This window comes from Corylus avellana, chromosome ca1 (assembly GCF_901000735.1).
Source record: "Corylus avellana chromosome ca1, CavTom2PMs-1.0".
Lineage (NCBI taxonomy): Eukaryota > Viridiplantae > Streptophyta > Magnoliopsida > Fagales > Betulaceae > Corylus > Corylus avellana.
Window position 1 is genome coordinate 45,186,368 of NC_081541.1, and position 16,790 is coordinate 45,203,157.

Genomic DNA, 16,790 nt, shown 5'->3' on the forward strand with positions numbered 1-16,790 from the left:
ACACATGTTACTTATAATAAAAAAAATAAAAAATAAAGAAAATGAAAGCAAAAATAGAGGGGTATCAAGAAGCAGGGCAAAACTAGGATTTTTGTGTAGGGCTTGAACGTAGGTAAATAAATAAATACATATATACAAAGAGTAGTAGAGCAAAAAGGTAAATCATTTAGCTATCTAGGAGGTGAAAAAGTCATCATTGACGGAATACATAGTATAGAAAATAATATTTTTATAAGGATTTTAAAAAATTTTGGGGTTGTCAAAAATTTCCGAACTACTAAGGTAGGTACCCCTATGTCTAGGGGTAACTGAATCACCCTATAGTCATTGGGGGTGATTTACCCACCCTCTCAAGTTATTTATTTATTTATTTTTGGCCATTTAGAGCTGGTTAAACCATCCCTAATGGCTATGTAATGGTTCGACCACTCCCCATTAGGCAAAAATTGCTTGACCACCCTCTAGTGGCCATTTGGGGGTGGCAATGGCCATGGGTGGTTTACTATCCCATTCTACTAATTTAGCAATGCTAATCAGTTACTAGATCACAATAAAATTAATAATAATAATAAAAAAATAAAATAAAAATTTAAGACTAATTGGTACTATCACATTAACAAAATATGATAACAATAGATAAAAATGTGATTTCTAAGATTACTCTTTTAGGATTAGTTTTTTTTTTCCCATTGGGAGCTGTCCAGGATTAGTTTGCACTTTGCATTGGTACAAAGTATTCTTACCTTCGAAGATGTGATTGGCAAAATGTTTGAAAATTTGGAGTTAGCTTAATCCCCCAAGCATATACGTGTAGTTGGTGGGTTTGGTGAGGTCGTTTTGTAGTATTTCACAAGGCATGCAAGTGTTGTCATGGATTGGACTGATGTCTCAAATTGTACTGAAGATATAAGTCAAGCCTGGCTTTGAATTAACTTGTACTTGAAAAAGCTGTCGTTTTCAGGAGATGCAACTTGAAGAAAGCTCCATCTAAGTTTTGCCTCGCCAACGACCATTTCTGGAGTAAAAATACATAATAATCTTTGACTAAGTTGGATTTAACAGATAAATAGCATCACTTGTAGATGTGTCTTTGAATGCTTTGGAGGAACCAAACCCAATTTTTGCAATTGATTCAAGAAGTTACACAAAGCTCAGCCTTGTACCTAGTTTCTTACTCATAGATATACTTTGAATCCTTACAGATATAGAGTCAATATCTCTTGATCAACATAGAGAGACCATATATATCTATGATATATTTATTTATTTACGTAGGTTCAAAACCCCCACATAAAATCCTGATTCCGCCCTTGTTAGCTTTGGCATCATGACCAGTTTTAACTTCAAACCCTTCAAGTGTGCCTAGCATAACACCTAAAAACAAACAGCTTCTCCTTAAATCAATAGAGCTTTATAGCCTACTTAAAATTACGTTTAAAAAATACAATTTTCAAGTAAAAAAAAAAAAAAACAAAGGAACTCTTTAACAAAAACTTTATTTTTAAACTTTTATTAAAAATGCGTTTTAGTCATTTTTAAATTTTTTTTTTAAAAAAAAAAAAAAATTTTACCAAACAAGCCAAATTTTGTTTTACACGACTTTTAAAGTACTAAAAGTATTTTTAAACTATCTAGCGTAATCCCAAACAAGCCATTAGTCTCATCTAAATAGACATTCACATCTTAGTAGTTAGCCACAACAGGTGATAGTAGTAGTATCCACTACAAACATATGCATGCCACTGCACAGTTCTAGCAGAAAACTTTACAGGGGAGCTACAATGCTCACACTGAATCAAGCAATCAGAGGGTGCACTCCACATCATGTTTTAACAAAGTACTAAACACAAGGAAGATGGAAAGTTCGAAATATTTACAAACTTCTCAACAGTTGAACCATTCTTTTTACACAGTTTTAGTCAAGCTGTCCAACTGGGCAGAAGGAAAACGCACTACAACATGAGATACTGAAGAGTTGCATGCAACCCATGTATAAAACATAACTTGAAGAAAGAACAATCTTTCAACGCAATTGCAAGAGTCGCAACCTGATATTTCGTGAGAACCTTTTCAGCGAGGCTGATGAATCTGTCTGGGAGAGCATTTGGGGCTCACATACTTGGCTGGCTTCTGTTGGTACTTTGCAGGCCTTACTGGAGACTTGGGACCTCTTTCGTTAGGAATTCTGGATACACTCAGGTTCTTCAGTAAAGCTTTAGCATCCATTTTAACACCTGAATTCAGAAACCAAACCCTTAAGAATGACATACTCACTCTTCCTGAAGCCTCACATGATAGAAAATGAGTCATTCTTGACCATGCCATTAAAACAAAGACTTGGGAATACCAAGATTCAAATGTCAAATAGACTACATTTGTGGTTTTTATATGTTATGCCCGTTTTCTTTCTTTCTTTTTATCTTTTTTATTTATTAGAAAAAGAAAAACATAGCAAAACATATAAAAACCACAAATGTAAGAAGCTTTGGCTTGACATCTGGATGCTTTCTTACCTATGGATATTACCATGCGAGATAATCAAAAAAAAAAAAAAAAAAAAAAAAAGGGAAGGAAAATACAAAGTCCACCGTCTTTCTCATAGTTTTAATGCGAGTATGTATATGAGATATCTAGCATATTCACCTAGCATTTGAAAGACATGGCCATTATGTAAAATGAAGATGTCATTCAAGAGATTGCTCATAAAGAACTAAGAAATGCAATAATATGACGTAAGTATTATTAAAGCATAGCATCAAGAGGCCTCCTTCCACTTTTAGGAGCAGGGGCCAATCCAGTTTTTCCTTCACCTTCAGGCAACGGGACCATTTTTTCAGAATGAGCTTCCAAGGTAAGGAACTCTTCAACAATGTGATCAAAGAAAGCTTCTGGCAGCATATCTATAATGTAATCCAATCCAGTTTTTCTTTCACCTACAGACAACGGGACCATTTCTTCGGACTGAGCTTCCACGGTAGGGAACTCTTCAACAATGCCAAGATCAAAAGCTTCTGGCAGCATATTTGCAATGTAATCATCAGCCTCGAAATCATCATCAGCATTGCCTTCAAAATCCTCATCCTCATACTGGCTTAGCCAATAGTCACGAAACCATGTCGAAGTTTTCACTAGTTCCCACCATTCAGGTGAGAAATCCTCCACTTGCCGGAAAGCAGCAGGGATGAAGAGTGGGGCATTGGGATTCAGAGTTGATCTTTCTCCACAGACTAATGCCATCCCTATTCATAAATCAATGTAGTGGTCGGTCCTATTAGTGGTGCACTCTATCTAAAATACACGTTGGCATAATAAAAAAAATGATACAAATTGCATACTTGGCTAGTTAGTTTCACCCCTGCTGTCCAAATCAGACCAAAAAGATATCATAAACGCAGTATCCAATGGATTAGTATCGTCTACAATTTCTTTAAAATTGTAGATTCTCAAATTACGCAATTTTGATCGTTTTTAGGCATCGAAATGCTTGAAAATGTCACCTATTAAAAAAGTGATATATTTCAGTTGAGAATTGAGTATATTTTCATCAAGTTCTTGCTCTCTATCTTGTAAAAAAGATTTGACCTAAAAATTGTCCTTTGATTTTATGAAGAATGTGCGTCTCTGCAAAAATGAAGAGGAATCCTTTTGGGAGAAATTTTTATTTTTTTTGTCACCTCAATAATATGTAACATTTTTAATAGGTAGCACTTTTCAAACGTTTTGATACCTAAAAACTAATTTGAGAATCTGAAATTGTAGGGGATCCTAATCCGTATCCAATGATGTAATGCATTGGGTAGTAACACAAGTCCAGTGTTGCAGCAACTTATGTCAAGTAAAGAATGTAGTATTTCTTTCTGTTAAGAAGGATCCAACAGAGCAGAGGATAAAATGTGCTTTCCCCCTCTAAACTATGAGGTCAATTGCAATGTCCCTCTAAACTTTAAAGGTGCACGCACGATCAAACCCTAGAATCTGGGATCAGTTTCAATATCCTGCTACCCATGCTTGCAACATAATATCATGCTTGACCTTAATGGGGGATCCTAAAAGATTACCTTGTTTGTAACAAACAATGTTATCACAAAACATAACATAAAAATTGCAAAACAAAACCCAAATCATAGTAAATAGTAAGATCCCAGAACTAAACCAAAAAAATATTTTCTTTCATCAATAATAACACTTGCAAAACAAAACCCACAATCATGCTAAGATCCCAGAACTAAAGCAAACAACTTTATAACAGAACAAAACATAAAAACAACTTCTGCAAAACAACACCCAGAATCATACCAAGATCCCCGAACTAAAACAAAAAATATCACAACATTTGCAAAACAACACCCAAAATCATACTGAGATCACCAGAACCATAACAAACAATATTTACAACAACAAAACCTAAGAACAATTATTGCAAAACAAAACCCAAAATCATAGCAGAACTGAACATTAGAAGCAACATTTTCTAAACAAAAGCAAACGAAGATTCACTGATGCTGTACTTACCAAGATCGAAAGTGCAGTCCAAGGTTTCAGCTTTAGGGGCTTCAAGAGCAAATATGGAAGTGGTTAAAGGGAGAGTGAGAGAGTGTCTGCTTTTAAAAGGCCCGTGTGAGGTGGCAAGCTGGGGTGGCAGAGCAGTACAATCAACGGTCAAAAGATGGAGGGCTTTGGTTGGACGGTTGGATTATGGAGTTTGTGGGAGATATTTTGGGTTCTCCTTGATTAGATTTAGCATAAATAATTAAATATGAAGCTTCGGGAAGACCGAGGAGATAATGGAAGCTTTACGGATAAGGATCCATTATCCATACCAATTTTGGCAGCTAATTTGAAGTCACATTTCTCTTTAGCTAAATCACCTTCGAATTAAAATACACATTACAAATTATCCAAATAGCACTCTGAAAAGCCTAAGCCGATAAGAATGGAAAATTTAATTATTTAATTAATAATTTAAAGAACTTTACTTTATGAGGTGTGATCTTTAACCGATTGAACCATTCCTTAAAAACGATTCAATAATTAGTTAGGACTACTATAACAATATTGTAAGATAGTTGTGGGATAACAATATAAATTATAGAATTACTTTTGTTCTAATTCAATGTTAAATCGTTAATTATGCTACTTGTTTAGACCGATAAAAAAGATAAATTTAATTATTTAATTAATATTATAATTTCTTATTATGACTTTGGGAACATTTTCAAATCCAATTTGGATTCTTTTATTTAGTCCAACTGGGGTTAGACATATTGGCAAATGGTAATTCCACTGATTTGATCTTTATAATTTGTTCATTCCATTGCCAAAATCAATACTCCATAGCAGAACATAGATTAAGTTTAAATAATTTTCATTAATAACCATAAGTTTTTTTTTTTTTTGCTGATACAACATGAAGCATATATATGCTATCTGAATTTATTCATATTTTTCTTCGGTAATGATTCATAATTCATTGATTTGTAGGAAGTATCGTCATGCAACACTCTGCAACTTCAAGGGGGGACTGTGTAGCCTGCAAGAAAAGCAACAAATATTTAAAACTAAATTTTGATTCCATAAACAATTTAAATTAATTGATTAAGTCTTATTTCAAATTAATGGCAATTCTTTCCATCTCAATAATAAAGTGTGGGATCGTGATGGGCACTAGTCACTAAATTTTTCGAGAAAGTCATTTAAAACATGTCACATAAGTTGGTATGAAATAGGTGAAAAGAGTAATATTATTATCTAAAAAGTGTTTTGTGTTTTAAAGAGTCTATAAATCCAACTCATTTTAGATTAAGATCTCTTGCAATTGATTGTCAAATTGCAGTCAATTGATAGGGGTCTCAATGGGGTCCACCAGTCCGAGCAGGTGGATCCCGCATCTCAGGCTACTTGAACATTTACTGTGACAAGTGGGCCTCTTAGGATCTTTATCTCATTAGGAGCTCGAACATGATACAATTCGGTCAATGAATTGCCGTCAATCTTGATCCATTTGATATCTAATAAATCATAACAAGTCAAAAATTAAAACACAAACTAGAGTAATTTCATCTTATTAGAGTCAAATACAGTTTCTTTATATAGGTGATCTATCCACCATCTTATTATCACTAGGAAAAACACACACAAAATAAAGAGTAACGCTATGCATACTTTCTGAAGTGAGTTTTTTAATCTTTATTAAATTTAAAATGAATTTTGATTTAATAAAAATTTTAGAAGTCAAATAAATTTTGGAGAAAAGGAGGTTTTTTCTAAAAGTTTTTTAAAGAGTTAAACAAAAGAGATTATCAAAGAGCATCTTACTTCCACACTTGGTCCCATGGGCGAGTGGCCTGTCACAGGACTGAGCCACAAAGACCACCTTCTCCATGTCAATCATTCTCTCAATATCCTTGGTGATATGTTGACACACGCACGGAATGTCCACCGACTTGATAACCTCGCAACACCCTGAAGACGGGATCGTCTTCGGCAAATTCTTCTGCACGAACATAGCACATTGAGTTATCAATCCCTGCATGTCACCTTGGCAAGCTTGGCCGACAACCATGTTTTTGTCACCGGAAAACAGAATCCCGGCGACGGCAAACACAGCCAAAAGCAGGGTATTACTCTTGAAAGCTCTCATCTTTTTCTTTCACTTTCTTAATTTTTTTCTGGGTTTGGATGTGTGGTGTGGTGGGATGTATGGCGAGTGGTTTATATAGGGGTTTTGGAGAGAGTTGTGAAGGTGACACTTTGCATCTGGGCGATGAAAAGGGTTCATGCTCTGCAGAAATATATATATGCGTTACTGTTTTTGTGTAAATGGGTTGCATGTGATGTGAACCGACTATGTGTATCTCTTTCTTCCTGCTAAAGCTGCATCCAAGCAAAAAGTTGTTTGCTTTGCATCCACCATTTTTCTGCTAAACCAATGCTTGATGGCATGAGGTTTGAACATATATACACGTTGAAAACCCTGTGGCGTTTGATATGGAAAGATATTGGTAACGGCTAGAAATAGAAATAATGTTGTAGAAATTAATTTTCAGCAAAATCTACTTTGTTCTAGAGGCAAGATTAAATTTTATTAACTAAACATAAAAGGGAAGGGGATCCCAACAATGCTAAATAACAACAATTAAAAAAAATAAAAATTAACCAAATAAATGATTGGTCCAATAGCATCTCGACCCATCCGCCAAGAAAATGGCCACCGAAAAAGGGATTGGATCTTCTTCATTTTAAATGAAATTGATAGCATTCATTTTATGGTTATGATTTAAAGTTAGTACACCAAACCGTGCACATATTTCAATGTTGACACTTTTAAAAAAAATATTAAATGATGTGACATCATGGACAACGTTAGATGCACAAACTTGAAATCCTGATCAATTAAATGAATACCATCCATTCATTTGAAATGGAGAGGATCTTTGTCCCCAAAAAAGACAATTTTGTAAAAAACCAAAAGATTGGTTGCTAGTAGGCACACTTAGGGCGATAGTAAGGAGTCTTGGTTGGCTCCGTGGGAAGGATTGTATTGAAATCAACTAAGCTAGAGTCATCACAGAAGAACTCCACTTTGATGTCTAGTATAAAGGTGTCTGTCGGTTGGTGAGCATGAGACATCTTACTTTGCAAACTTCAGTTTTTTTAAAAAGGGAGGCTCCAGTTCGAATCCTCAACAATTTTGTTATCCAGATTGCTAGCAAATAATCGGATGCAGGGAAGAATACCTATGAGGCCTATCTGCTCAAGCAAGTGGACAGGCAACCTAAAAATTTTTTGGGCAGGTGGGCCTACGTTAACTTTCTCATATTTGTTGTTCGAATTGTTAGCAATCTCGGAAGCAAAATTATTGGGATCTCTATCCGTTATGGAGAGGATCGTGAAGAGGAGAAAAAACACAAAAGCTTTAAATCTTCCACTCAAATAAAGAGACAGGTGAAGAGGATGACTCGTGGGAGGCATGTCAAAACCATACGTAGTTGTGATGGTGCATTTGACACATGCACAATGGGGGATGTGGAGAGGGGAGGGTGAGGTTTGTTGAGATGCAACAGTGCCGCTCTACTCATGTGACGGCTTTTAAAACATGCCTTGCAAGGTGCGATTTTGAATGCCTTAAAAGGTTTTGGCTTCTCTCATTGGACGCCAGTTAGTTTTTCAGATAAGATGGTTAAATGCTCGATCTTACAAGGTTAATAGAATTATAGAAGTATAGAATGGTGAAATTAGATATGAAGAAAACGAGTGTAAATATAAGTGAATATGAATAATTGTTGCATGTTTTGTTGCTGTATTTGAGTGGTCTTTATACGTTGTGAGGGAACAAATAGGCATAGTTACATTGCATGCTTACATGGATTAAATCTTTGATTCATAGCGCCCGTTATGTATTTGATTATTTTCCTTACTTAGAAGAGAGCTTTGATTTGTTGACATAGAAGCTGGGAAATGATTCCAACGAATCAATATTGTTAAACAAACTTGAAGGAAATGCCCTTTTTTTTTTACAATTGTAAGTTAGAAATTACTTCTTGATTTTAAAAGTAGAACACTTATGGAGTTTCCAAAGAGGCTTCACCGGAGAAGTATTGTGGCCATAAAGCATAGCTGGTACTAGCCTCCTCACCCCTTGAATTCCCTGAGAAACTAGCCCTTGCCAACTCCCTTAATTTCTTCATCTCACTCTTGGTCTCAAATTTAAGTCCCTTCAGCCGTTTTCCTTCCCCTGATCTCTGCCCGCCGAGTGTAATGTCTGAAGTTGTGGGCCCTGTCGTTTGCATGACATTAAGGCCTGGTGAGCCAGGACTGAGCACAGGGACTACTGTTGCAGTCATGGAACTAACTGGGTGTGCTGATGGTGCCCTTCTTGTATCTCTTCTTTCAAATTCTGTCTCTGGACTTGTGGGAAGCACTGGAGCTAGGCCAGCTATTGGTTGGGAGCCTGCAGGTATTACTTTTGACCAATGCTGCCTTGGAAGGAAAGGCAAGACTAGACCTTTTGCAGCAAACTTCAATCCAAGCTTGAAAGAATTCTTCTGAGGCTGAGAGAGTCTTAATATTGATTTGATCAGAGCATGCCACTCATTTATAATTTGAACAATAAAGGTAAGGAAAAGGAGGGCCAACATTACAAATCCCAATTTTTTTGCTTCAATCAGTTCAGAGCTACTGACACGGATAGATAGACCAAAGATGCCTGCCTCACATAAGAGAGAAACACTCTCCACCACATGTACTCCCCTTCTGATGTATGGCTTTAGAGTAAACAGATACATAAACTGTACCAGTGTGATCGTCAAAACGCAAAGGCTTTGGCTTGATTTTGGCAATGAATAAGCTCCAGATATGAATCCCAAACTGGCCCTTCTTAAAAGATCAAGGATAATATAGGAGGATCTAGCACAACCCAAGAGCCACTCAGATGTGAGCATTTTAGTTTCTTCATTGCTTCCAATCCCACTTTTGCCCCTTTCAGTGTGCTTGGATATGGTGTTTGGGTCAGGCTGATTGACAAAGACAAACAATGGAGGACCCTTCCAACTCTCAAATAGAATACCAAAGCGCAGGAGGAAAGATGAACGCCGCCGCCCTTCCCTATAAAACCACTTTCCCATTGTAGGCTTACCTGTAAAGAAGAACCACACCTTTGTGCACCATGGTTCTTGTATAGCTGCATGCTTCACTTCCTTGTACTGTGAAAAACTGCCAGTGAGGATTGCAATTATGAGAAAAAGGCTCACTGATAAAATAAAGACTGCAGGGATGGCTAGCAACAAGGCCCCAATGATGATTCCCCCAATTGTACCACCTGCAAATAAGAGTAGTCTTCAGTTGATGACATGCCTAACAGACAGTGAAATTGAAAATAAGAAGAAAAACTTCTTTTTGTTACCTTTTATGACAAATGCTGAAGACTGAGAGATACAAGGTAGCATCAGAATTAGAAGAAAGAGCTCAAACCTGGGTACTGAAAGTATCCCATGAGCTGGTGTTCCTGTCCTCCATCTTAGGAAAATTAGTGTCAGAAAATGGATTATAACTAAACTACCTCCTCCCACACCAAGCCAGAATAAGTTCATTTCCATATCTTGCCACCTGCCAGGAAACAACCTCAGCAATATTATGATCACCATAAAAAATTAAGCAAGTTATTCTGATAAAGACTTAACTCCTTTGTCTGTTGCAGATACTACAGGCCTAGAATCTAGTGCAAGTTGCAGTATTCTAAAGCAAGTGTTCAAATTCTAAATATAAAAGTAATTGCAGAGCTACCCTTTAGAATTCTCCATTCTCTTGACAACATTGCTAGCAGACATTGGCTCTCCTCTCTACAAGAAAAATGATTCAAATGTGAAATGTCCGTTGGAATTCATATAACTACTGTAGAAAATATTTACTTACCAAGAAATTGATGAAATATTCATTGGAATTGAGAGGAAGCCCATAAGGAGTACTTTTACTGCTTATGCTGTGCATATAAGATGAGTTAATAAAATTTAAGTCAATTGGCTGGTTTGTCATTTCGTGAGAAGACCATCCTGTAGCCAAGCTACGCAATTTCCAAGCAAGCTTCTCCTCAGCTAAATATACATGTTTGGGAGAGATTGGAGCGCTATCCCTACTCCATGGAAGCTTTTGACGAGGTATGAGCCACCTAAGACCTTTTGTTGTCTCACAATATTCAATTGGTTGGTTAACTGTGAACCAGTCCGAAAGGACAAACACCTGTAGGTGTCCAACCATTCCCTGTAATAAAAACTTGTAATATATGTAAACTGAACCTCAAATGATTATAGAGGACGTGATGACTAAGCATTAAGTTATATGTCAGAAGTTGTTTGAATGGATTTTTGGCACAGCTAAACATTTTGATACTTACATGTAAATTCAGTGATGGGTGCAAAGCAACAACGTTGGTACTCCCAGAAGCAACGGTGCCTATTGCTTCAAGATTTGCAGAGGAAATTGAAAGAATGGCAGCTGCTAGTGCTGTTGCTACTGTTCCCGCAGTCACAAATGAGTATAGTGCAATGGATATTGCCGGAGTTGAGTCTGTGCAAACTTGAGAATTGTGAGAGGTGAAGAAGCCATACAGACAGGTATTTGTTCAATCTCTCAAAGTCCTAATGCTTTTATGTTCCATAAAGTTTCATTTTTTCCATTAACATGGCTTGTCATTAGAAAAATTTTCAAAGAATTAGCATGTCAATAAAATAGAAAGAGAAAATCCTGCACATTAACACTGAATGCCCAACAACATTAAAATGTTAATAATGAATAATTATTAAGGACTGGAAGAAAAAGGTAGAAGAGACATGAATTTTCATACAATGTTTCACTTCAAGATGGTTAGATGCCAAATTTAGATTTCCTGAAATGTCACTTGCTTTCCCCGCAGGAATGGTAACTGAAACCATATTCTGAGCTTCTGCCACGACAGTCAATGAGTATAGAGCTCTTGAAAGTTCCTTAAACCTACATTAAACAAAGTAAAGAATTCTGACATTACTGAAGCCCTTTAATCAAAATTTTGGTCATCCTTCGTTTATGCAGTAGCCTAATACAACATGAATGTTACAACATATATAGTGAGTAGTTCTGAGTCACCATCTGCACCTGCCTTGTTAGTGTCCCCCCAACCACTTTTACCATGGAGGCCTCAAAGCCAAAAATTGGCTTTGTAAACTCGACCATCACATTGATGTTGGACTCCTTCGTGATGCTTGGTGAGCTTGTACTTAACACGACACCAGGGTTTGTGGAATCTAAGAGAAAAATTTAGCAATTAGCCAAATACTAATGCCCATGAAGGTATTCCAGAACTATTTTGGTGACTAAAAATGTGAAATTACATACCATAAAGGAACATAATTGGGGCAACAGGAGAGACTGGAGTGCCTGTTCTACCAAGTATTGAACCAGCTTCTAGTTCAACTGTGATGATTTCAGTTTTTGATATGTTCTTGAGCTGCAAAATGAAAATTAAGGAACACATTGGTCACATTGCAATTGATTATTCTTAATCAAATGTCAATGATAACATACTAGAAATTAGCTGCTTACTTCAAAAACAAATCGGCGGTTCGCATGAATTTTACCATGAACAGGTATTAAGTTACCCGAGTTCACGTGAAATGTTTTAAGGATCTGTTCTGTTGAATTTATTATGGGAATGCTGAAATCGAGGAACAATTTGATGTCCTCCATTTTGTTAGTCGCAAGCACGGTTCTTGGAACCCCATTAATCACCAACTCATAGGATGGTACAGATGTCCATAAATCTAGCAGCACTGGTCTTCTATCTAAGGCAGCCATTAGATTGAAATAGTTCAAGAGTCAAAAGTGGCACTTGACAAGGTAACATTGTTGAAGGAAAAGAGTGATTGATGACTCACCAAAGTGAATAATTATAGTGGAACCATTTGTTCGTGTGAAATGGTTTCCTGCCTGATCTGTGCAAATATTTTCTGCCATTGTGATCACCGCGCGCCCATACATACTTCTCGAGGAGATAATTATATTGAGACTGTATTTCATTCCAGGTTCCATAACCCGTAGTGATGATGCACGTACATTGGCAGGACCTTTTATTATGACCTGCAAAAAGTCCTAATACTAAGGCATGATTTTTACCAAACTTCTATCACCCATAATAATCATATGTTCTTTTTTTTCCCCCTTAAATATCTACCATACACATAAGTTTCCAAGCGAGATTCCCACTTACATCACAGTTAGATGAGTTCACACACTTGAAGCCACTCTGTCCACTGCAAGCTTCACTGAATGTAACATCAATGGCTAATTTTTCTGCATTGGTATAAATCTGCTTGCTATGAATCGTTGCAGTTGGTGGTTCTGTATCTGTTAGATGGACAAGTATTTTCTGTTAGAAATTAATGCACTTTGATGTACCTTTCCATATCCATTGAACTTGTTCTATATCTAGATACAACTTAAGTGATTGTTTAGTTCTCAGTGATGTCTCTAGAGTTGTCCAATGAGTCTATAAATACATGCTTTGTAATGCTTCCTGTGTAAAGCTTAATGAAATCATTTTAGATTGAATTTGTTTCTGCATTTTTCTGATTTTATTCTTGAGCTCTGCAGTAGCAACTTATCCAAAATACTGTCTTTATAAAACTTATCTAAACGAACACCAACATAATCATTATTCCAAACCAACATTTTCAACATCTGCAAGAACTTTTGTGCAGGGAAAATGGAGAAAAATCTGACAAATGGAAAAGAAGTGCATACCAATGAACCATGAATAAGCTGATGAGTTTCTCTCTCCATCCCCGGTTGTGACATTGAGAAGAAAAATGTGTTCACGGTTTGCAGTCAAGTTTTTCAGTACTATAATATCAGTTGGACAAGGTCTCAAAGCTCCTCCATCTAGCTGTCCAAAAATCAAGTTGTCCCCATGAGCAAACTGATTAATTAAGTTCATGGAGACCTTTATAACTTAAGCAAATGATAACTGATAATCAAATATTACCATTACACCATTTCTATTAAGAGCATTCATTTACTGAAAAACCTTTTAGGAAACATTAGTTAATTAATACTTTAACGCTCCTTTTTCACGTGTAGACTCTCAAACTTTCTTTCAATAAGTTCGGCACAACACATATAGGATTTACCTCAAGCCTTGACTTTATCTTCAACAAATAAAGGTTTAAAATCAAGACTTTCACTTTAATGTCATATTAAATCACAAATTTTTCCAAAAGCTTAAGTTGATAAGAAATGATAAAATTAATTATTTAATTAATACTTTAATATCCAAAGCTATGCTTTAAAAATGCCAATGTACATAAATTTCTAATCTTAAATATAGAAATGGTTTCTTCTTTCTCATGCAATATTTAAGATGTCCTACATTGTAATGAGCTCAATTAACCTAATACAGAGAGACAAGCATCTTCCTCATGCAACATAACCAAATCATAGAGGACACAAGATTAAAGCTGGATTAAGATATATGCACATTACTAGTCACTAATACCGTAATATAACATGGTAGGACACCACTCAACTAAAACGCTTCAGCCTATATGTTTAGACCCAATTATGCTATATATATTAACTACTCACACTTGTACCATCTTTCTAACGTACAGCAGGTACGGGACTCAATTTTTGTACACTCACACGTGTATGCTCAACGGTCACCTCTCAACCCAAGCACAGCGAAAAGGGGAATGATACCTCGCAGTGAATAGAACAACCATTCTTTTTACATGCATTGGAACCATCCAACCTCTCAAGTGAGTACCGGAAAATGGCGGTAGAGAATCTTGACTGAGGTGGAGGTACACGACTAAAACGAATGATCAGAGCCGTTGGTTCAGCTGAGTTTAATAATACTCCCGCCGCCATAATGGCACTCCAAGCACACAGTTGAAGAAACTTGAGCAAGCCCATTTCAGAATGTGCCAAGTACTCTGCACATTTGAGCCAAAAAGATGGGGATCGGAGGAGACCAGGAGAAAGAAGAAGAAGAAGAAGAAGAGCAACTTGAAGGAGAGTGCTCCAATGAATGCTTGTCTGTATAATTTAAGTTGAAGAACAGTAGAAAAGGTTAGAGCAACTACCACAACCATTGGTGTCAGTCTCATTACTGCTTTAGAGAAGTGCACATTCACCATTAACTATCACTCGCCAGCTCAAGCCTGAATCCAGCTTTAATTTATCGACTATGTACATTCGTGTCCATTTTATTTCTTTGATGAAGTTAATGCTCCAAGAAATGCTATAAATTAGTGGACAAGTATTCCCATTCCATCCACCAAATTGATGTGACATGATTCCCTTATAGTATTTTGTGGATGGAAATGAATTGTTTGGTTGAGAGGACTTCGCCACATCAACTTGGATAGATGAACAAGTATATATCATTTCTTTAATGTTCCAGATCCTGTGTTATAAGAGTAATGCTACTCTTTACCCTCATTTTACACCGGCTAACATGATGTTTTAACTAGCTGACATAAAAACCCACTTAAAAAATGCTACGTTAACAAGTGTGAAATGAGTGTGAAGAGTAGCGTTATCCATGTTATAATATTAATTTAACGATTAATTTTTTGCTATACGTTTAGTTTTTTGAAAAATAAAAATATAATTTAATGTGATATCAGAGCATAGATCTTGAGTTCGAACCCTATCTTTGTAATTCTCCACAAATTTTAATTAAATATTTTGCTGCCTAATATTGCCTATGGTGGTGAATATTTTATAAGAATTTTGCAGTGTATTTCTCGCTATATATGCGTATATCCTCTTCATTATTGGCCATGCTTTTATGAAACATGAAAAATTGATACTAATCATGTGTGCCTTCAATGTGTTGACTATCAGGGCGGCTCAATGCCTAGACAAATTAGGAATTACTTAGGGCTCTAATGAAATAAGGATCTAAATAGTAATTGTAAAATTAAGATTTTGTAATAAAAAAAAAATACTAAGAATTGAATTTCAATATTTGAGACTTTAGAGGAAAAAAGAGAAAAATAAAAAGTCACATTAATGGTACCCTTAAAATAGTAACTAAGCTTATACTTTTGCATAAACCTAAAATCTCGCTAAAATAATGTTTAAAATAAAGTAAATTTTGTTTTTGCGCAAATTAAATTCTACCTAAAAAGTGGTGTTCTTCTAGTGTTCTCTTAGTATCCTCCTAACTATGATGTGACTTTTGAAATTATCGTTGAATTTGAAATTATCATTATTGACTTTTAAGGGAAAAATACACTTTACCCTCCAAAGTTTGGAGCGATTTTCAATTCGTCCTCCAATGTTTTAATTTTTGCAATGCACCCTCCCAAACTTGCAAATGTTTTTCAATTCGACCAATGTCATCCCAAAATTCCCATATTGCCCCTAATTTATTTTTTTATTTTTTATAAAAAAAATATATATATATTTGGGGTGGCTCTTTGGCCATCTGGCCATTTTTGCACCCTCAATTTTTTATTTATTTATTTTTAAATAAATAAATTATGGGCAATATGAGAATTTTGGAATGACATTGGTCGAATTGAAAAAAATTTGCAAGTTTGGGGGAGGGGGGGTGCATTGCAAAAATTGAAACATTGGTGGTCGAATTGAAAATCGCCCTAAACTTTGAGGGGCTAAAGTGTAATTTTTCCGACTTTTAATCTATTAGTGATTTTAAAAGCCACATATGAGAGGACACCAATAAAACACTAGAAGAACACCTAACATTTCTCAATTATATGTAGCACAACACAAAATATGTCATTTGTTGAAATTGAATGTCTCGCAGCAGAGATGAATTCTACATCTCGTTTGGAGTCTGGACAAAAATAAATAAATAAATAAATAAGAGCCGACAAAATAAATAAATAAAAGCGAAAAGTGCAAAGAACGGTTTTTAATTTTTTTAAATTTTTCTTTCTTTCTACCTTGAATAGTTAAACCAACCCAAGTTGTAGGACCTTGAAATGCATTCACTAGGACCATGGTGAATTAATTATGTGTTGTTCGAATCTGAAATTTGGAATTACTCTCTGCACGTAATTATTGCTGTTATTTTGGTAGGTGTGTTTCAACATTATTTTTGGTATATAAAAAAAAAAAAAAATTGTAAATTTGATGTGCACAAAAAACACATTTTATTTTTATAAACCGAATTAAAAGAAAATCAACAGATCTAGTTGAACTTTACTTCATTTCCTTGGGCTGCGGGATGCCCTCGAGTACAAACAAATTATTGGGCGTGCAATGCGCCAAAGCCCATAAATGAATGGCAA

General features: G+C 35.7%; 3 protein-coding genes and 1 long non-coding RNA gene across 6 annotated transcripts; 1 reads left to right on the top strand and 3 right to left on the bottom strand.

Moving 5' to 3' along the window:
• Positions 1-1,825: 1,825 nt before the first annotated feature.
• On the bottom strand, positions 1,826-4,619 carry LOC132167823 (protein EARLY RESPONSIVE TO DEHYDRATION 15-like). Of its 2 annotated transcripts, none has more exons than XM_059578855.1 (3): positions 4,513-4,619; positions 2,934-3,239; positions 1,826-2,234 (listed from the first exon to the last, which is right to left on the bottom strand). In XM_059578855.1, exons 2-3 carry the CDS (start codon positions 3,235-3,237, stop codon positions 2,071-2,073), a joined length of 468 nt encoding a protein of 155 aa, XP_059434838.1. In that variant the 5' UTR covers positions 3,238-3,239; positions 4,513-4,619; the 3' UTR covers positions 1,826-2,070. The 2 variants fall into 2 exon arrangements, with proteins under 2 accessions (XP_059434838.1, XP_059434837.1); XM_059578854.1 differs by having other exon boundaries at positions 2,811-3,239.
• A 755-nt stretch (positions 4,620-5,374) lies between these two features.
• On the bottom strand, positions 5,375-6,704 carry LOC132167922 (uncharacterized). The gene is made up of 2 exons (XM_059578968.1): positions 6,316-6,704; positions 5,375-5,530 (listed from the first exon to the last, which is right to left on the bottom strand). The coding sequence occupies exons 1-2, from the start codon at positions 6,638-6,640 to the stop codon at positions 5,511-5,513; spliced, it is 345 nt and encodes a 114-aa protein (XP_059434951.1). The 5' UTR covers positions 6,641-6,704; the 3' UTR covers positions 5,375-5,510.
• Positions 6,705-8,458: 1,754 nt separating this feature from the next.
• Positions 8,459-14,885, bottom strand: LOC132179363 (uncharacterized). Of its 2 annotated transcripts, XM_059592437.1 has the most exons (13): positions 14,224-14,885; positions 13,270-13,411; positions 12,737-12,873; positions 12,405-12,606; positions 12,073-12,311; positions 11,866-11,977; positions 11,630-11,774; positions 11,339-11,484; positions 10,889-11,061; positions 10,411-10,755; positions 10,282-10,337; positions 9,902-10,104; positions 8,459-9,817 (listed from the first exon to the last, which is right to left on the bottom strand). In XM_059592437.1, exons 1-13 carry the CDS (start codon positions 14,437-14,439, stop codon positions 8,562-8,564), a joined length of 3,372 nt encoding a protein of 1,123 aa, XP_059448420.1. In that variant the 5' UTR covers positions 14,440-14,885; the 3' UTR covers positions 8,459-8,561. The 2 variants fall into 2 exon arrangements, with proteins under 2 accessions (XP_059448420.1, XP_059449067.1); XM_059593084.1 differs by lacking the exons at positions 13,270-13,411; positions 14,224-14,885 and having other exon boundaries at positions 12,405-12,624; positions 12,737-12,767.
• On the top strand, positions 11,020-14,316 carry LOC132180843 (uncharacterized). Its single transcript, XR_009440223.1, has 3 exons — positions 11,020-11,108; positions 13,227-13,389; positions 14,136-14,316. It is a non-coding gene; the product is annotated as an uncharacterized LOC132180843 (long non-coding RNA).
• Positions 14,886-16,790: the final 1,905 nt, after the last annotated feature.